The following is a 5,481-nucleotide window of genomic DNA, read 5'->3' as shown; positions in this document are numbered from 1 at the left end:
TGGACTCCCTGTCCATCGGGTTTCCGGGAGGTTCTAGAGTAGTTTCATACGCGGATCTCGTCGTCTTCGTCGTCCTCCATGAAGGAGGAGAAGTTGCCTTCCTCCTCCGGGGGGGAGCTGAAGTTGGCGCTGTCCGCGTCCCCCCCGAGGTTCTGGCCGGGCGGCCGGTCCTCCAGGGCGGCGGAGCCGGAGCTGGACACGGAGCAGCTGTCCAGGTGCTGCAGGCGTCGGGGCCGTGTCTCCGGGGTGAACTCCGGGGTGTAGGGGCCCCCGCACTCCCGCTCCGGATCGGCCGAGCCGGGGGGTCGCGCCGAGGCCTGCTGCGGCGCCTCCTCGTCCTCCTCCTCCTCCTCTCCCACCTCCTCCGCCTTCTCCTCCTCCTCCGCCTCCTCCTCCCCCCGGACGCTGAGCGGCGGCGAGGCGCGTCCCTCGCCCTCCTCGTAGCCGAGGTCGTCGTCCTCCTTCTGCATCACGTCCAGGATGTCCCCAAGCATGGACGGCCCCAGGTCCACGTGGAAGGACATGACCGAATCGGCGCGCTTCATCCCCCCGCCGCCGCCGCCGTAGTGCTGCACGTGGCACGGCAGCTCCGTCAGCTCCCCGAAGCTCCTCTCGTCCAGCTCCAGGGAGCGGGCGGCGGCGCAGGCGGCCCCGTTGGAGGGTCGGAGGTCAAGGTCGCAGAGCTGCTTCAGCGGGCTGGTGGACAGGCTCTTCCGCACGCGGCCGCCCTCCGCCTGGCACGCGTCCTCGTCGTCGTCGTTGAGGAACGGCAGCGACATGGCGTTCTTGACGAAGGCGGGCGAGTCCCCGGAGAGCGCCGGCGCGCCGCCGTCGTCGTACCCGTCCACCCGGGTGACGGACTGGGAGCGCTTGCTGCTCCTGAAGGTGCGGGACAGCAGGCCCGGGCGGGGCGAGCGGGGGAAGGAGGGCTCGGCCTCGCGGGCGGCGGCGGGGGGCTCGCCGGAGCGCGTGCTGAGGAAGGAGGTGTCGCCGAAGGCGTCGCCGCTGCGGCCCACGTGCATGGTGTGGCGGAAGTCGCCCAGGGGGGCGCTGATCATCTCGCGGGTCAGGTCCATGCGCGAGCGACGCTTGGTCTGCGACGAGCCCGACACCAGCTGCTTCAGGATGGGCATGGCGGCCGCTCGCTCTCTCTCTCCACACACAAACACACACACACACACACAGGCGGGTGCGACTGCTTTGTCACCGTCAGAGGCCTCGTTACCGGGGAGCCCTGGAGGTACGATACTACGAGACGCCGGGGAGGTCTTCAAGGTGAACACCAATCCAAGACACTCCTTGTCACGCTCATTGCAGTCCCCGGAAACGATAACAGCCCTGGTCTTCAGTTCCAGTCAAGTTTATCTCGTTCTGAAATTAGAAAAAGAGAAATCGCATGAGAGGACAGAAGAGAATACTGAACAGCTATTGGCCCTCAGAGCCCGGAGGCTACGCTGCCAATAACCAGCTTTATCCAATCCTGTAAGAGTAGGGGGAAGAGGTCATGTTTACTCAAATCTGTTGATCTACATGGACAGTACCAGACGCCTCCTCCATCTGATAACACCCCTCTCAGAGAGCAGTGGTACAGTCCGTCCGATAGGTGATAAGAGGACTCTGTGCCCCTCGGTGTCAAACTCGCAAAACAAAGAGGCTTCAATCAATAGTGAGATACGGCGGTAGAGAGGACCAGGAGTCCTGGGGTAGAGTTTAGCCGCTTTGGCTGACCTATCTGTAGATTAACCTCTGCAGTAAGACGAATGCTTGCGGCCATCTTGTTTTTTTTTCTTTACTCCCGTAAAGCCTATAAAAGCCAATCTAGGAATTTTAACTATTCCTTTAATTACAGGCGCTGAAACCATCAATGCTAGAGTGTAGGATAATAAACAGCATGGTGCAAACATCTAAATGTGACATGGATGTTTTGAACTTCATTGGAAATGACATAAAGAACTACAACGACCAAGGCTACAATTGAGGTCCCAAACACCAGACCACAGACCAACACACACACTGAGGCGAAACAGCCAGGCTTTCTATTACCGTGAAGGATGTGGAAGAAAGCTTGACCGACTCTAAAACACAGAACTTCTAGAGTTTGTTTTCCTACTGTCATTGAATCTTTCCCATGTTTTCTTGTGTACTGCAGCTAGCGGTGTAAAAATAACCTTGTCCAGAAGGCGAGTACTATCCAGGCCATGGAAACCAGGCCGTTGTGTTGTGGTGGTCAGACAGAACTGGGTCCCTGGGCGAAGACGGATGACGCAGCATGGGAACTACTTTACGTATATGGGTCAGAGAAAAAGAGAGAGAGAGATGGAGAAACAGCCTACTGAGCCTGCGGTCAAAACAGCAGCTCTAGCAGTGACCTCACTCCAGGCCCATGCTAAGCTAGCTACCTCAGGACCCAGGCCCATGCTACAGCTAGCTACCTCAGGACCCTGGCCCATGCTACAGCTAGCTACCTCAGGACCCTGGCCCATGCTACAGCTAGCTACCTCAGGACCCAGGCCCATGCTACAGCTAGCTACCTCAGGACCCTGGCCCATGCTACAGCTAGCTACCTCAGGACCCTGGCCCATGCTACAGCTAGCTACCTCGGGACCCAGGCCCATGCTACAGCTAGCTACCTCGGGACCCAGGCCCATGCTAAGCTAGCTACCTCTGGACCCTGGCCCATGCTACAGCTAGCTACCTCAGGACCCTGGCCCATGCTAAGCTAGCTACCTCAGGACCCAGGCCCATGCTACAGCTAGCTACCTCAGGACCCAGGCCCATGCTACAGCTAGCTACCTCGGGACCCTGGCCCATGCTACAGCTAGCTACAGTACCTTGGGATCCAGGCCCATGCTACAGCCAGGCACCTCGGGACCCAGGCTCATGCTGCAGCCAGGTATCCTCGGACCCATTCTCCCCCCAGGCCCAGGCCCAGGCCCGGGCTACAGCTAGCCACCTCAGGACCCATTCCTCCACCTCAGTCAACCAGGAGAGATGTTACACACCATGCATACTACAGAGCCCTACTATAAACCAGGATAATCCACAACGTGTCCCACGCCCATGATGAAAACACACAAAACTATATGTGTATTTTACCAATTCATACTAGTCCTATGCCAATGCCACTCAAATACACTGCTTACCTTTGCTTGCCATTGCTTTTGCAGGTCGCTTCTTCTCTCTATGGCACATCCCTTTAATGCTGCACAGTTCTGTCTGCTCTGCGTCCTCCTTTGTCTACCCTCAGACCACCATGAAGAGCCGTCAAAACGCTCGACCCTCCTCCAGCCCCACCCCCCTCTCCTCCTCTCAGCTCTCATGAGATATTTATGAAGGCAGAATTCTTGGGGGCAGCCACTGGGAAGGTTCGGCTGCGTGGTTAAGCTATTCTGCCAGTCGCACGTCGCGCCCTCCTCGTCTGTCTCCACCCCTCTCTCTCTCTCTCTGCCAGACGAGCCTCTCCACTTCCTGTTAATGCCCTTACCTGCCTCTTGTCTCCATGGAAACTCCCTCCTGCAAGCGTTTCCTGTGTGTGAAGCCTGATGCTTTCTGCAGCCCCGAAACCACACACGCGCGCGCGCGGACACACACACACACACACACACACACACACACACACACACACACACACACACACACACACACCTGCTCCTCCCCACCCCCCACCCCCCCACACACACACAAACACCCTGCTCCTCCCCACCACCCCACACACACTCTCTCACACACACACACACACACACACACACACACACACACACACACACACACACACACACACACACACACACACGCTCCTCCCCACCCCCCACCCCCCCACACACACACAAACACCCTGCTCCTCCCCACCACCCCACACACACTCTCTCACTCTCACTCACACACACACACACACACACACACACACACACACACACACACACACACACACACACGCGCACATGCATCAAGAACAACAACCGATCCTGATCTGTTTTTCACTTGACTCTTACAGTAACTACAACAATAGGTATAATCCTTTTTTTGGTGTAAAGCAGCACCGAATATGCTCATCACAGAGTCGTACAAAATGGTGAAAGGAATGAATGACACCAGTAGACTAGTTGAGGGAGGGTGACAGAACCGTGAGAGAAACAGAACATTATTGAGGCACGGAGAGTCAAAAAGTCTCCATGTCCAGTTTCCACGGCCTTCTGATGGACCAGGCCAAAGCTCGCAACTGGGTTATAAAATATGTTTGTTTGTGAAACGACAGCGACATTTGCAGACATGTTTTGCCAGAAGCAAAGCGGTGGCAGAAATAATTCAAAGCACATCAAACAAAGAGGGACCAGCGGTTATGTGACAAGCGCTTCTGGGAGGAAAGACCAGAGAAAAACAAGCATGAGGGGTCAGGGAAGAATTTTTACAGCTCACTTATCTTCCCCCCGGGTGATACTGTCTTTTTGCTTCCCTCTGGAATATGTAGGGGTGGGACCTATGTCCTCCTCCCTTGTTTCTCTGTAAAGCGCACTGTGTTGCCTCTGGGTATGAAATGCGCTATACAAATAAAGCTTGATTTGATTGATTGATTGATGAAAGATGGAGACATCCCTCTGCCCCCCCCCACACACACACATCCCCCTGCTCCTCCCCACAAACCCCCCCCCCCCCCCCACACACACACACACACACACGTGGGGGTTCTGAAAGTCTGGCCGTACTAAACCAGACAGGCTGTTTACTTTCACTACAACCTGCAGTAAAAAACAGACACAGTATCACACACAGATCCAACCAATCAGAAGTGACTCTGGGGCCTATTAGCTGTGTGTCACTGTGTGTGTGTGTGTGTGTGTGTGTGTGTGTGTGTGTGTGCAGCAGAGGGCCTGGGAAGGGGGGTGACCGTGGGAACGATGGGGTCACCAAGGGAGGAATGACTTCACAAACAGCAGGCGGACGACATTCCGCCTGCATGGACCAGCAAGGACGACAAGACAGGACAGATGACAGAGGACAGAGGACAGAGGACAGATGACAGAAGACAGAGGACAGACACAGCTGGGCTCCATCTACACTCCAGCGTCGGCATTCTGAGAGCAGAATAGAAAGAGAGAGAGAGAGAGAGAGAGAGAGAGAGCAGAGAGAGAGAGCAGAGAGAGAGAGAGAGAGCAGAGAGAGAGAGAGAGAGAGAGAGAGAGAGCAGAGAGAGAGAGAGAGCAGAGAGAGCAGAGAGAGAGAGAGAGAGTAGAGAGAGAGAGAGAGAGTAGAGAGAGAGCAGAGAGAGAGAGCAGAGAGAGAGAGAGAGAGAGAGAGCAGAGAGAGAGAGCAGAGAGAGAGCGCAGAGAGAGAGAGAGACAGAGCAGGGAGAGAGAGCAGAGAGAGCGAGCAGAGAGAGAGAGAGCAGAGAGAGCAGAGAGAGAGAGAGAGAGAGAGCAGAGAGAGAGAGAGAGCAGAGAGAGAGAGAGAGAGCAGAGAGAGAGCAGAGAGACACATTCCACA

At 56.1% G+C, this 5,481-nt stretch overlaps 1 protein-coding gene across 1 annotated transcript in view; it reads right to left on the bottom strand.

Moving 5' to 3' along the window:
* Positions 1-5,481, bottom strand: part of LOC311309451 (cdc42 effector protein 4-like) — a 9,659-nt gene continuing 4,178 nt past the window's right edge. Inside the window, exon 2 of the mRNA XM_084438748.1 lies at positions 1-1,371. Coding sequence (XP_084294874.1) covers positions 45-1,133 — 1,089 coding nt within the window. The 5' untranslated portion in view covers positions 1,134-1,371 and the 3' untranslated portion in view covers positions 1-44. The remainder of the gene's footprint in view (positions 1,372-5,481) is intronic.

The sequence above is a fragment of the Borostomias antarcticus genome (assembly GCF_949987555.1).
Source record: "Borostomias antarcticus genome assembly, chromosome: 5".
In the NCBI taxonomy this organism is placed as follows: Eukaryota; Metazoa; Chordata; class Actinopteri; order Stomiiformes; family Stomiidae; genus Borostomias; species Borostomias antarcticus.
Note: the sequence above shows the minus strand (reverse complement) of the source record. Positions and strands in the feature narration are given on the sequence as shown.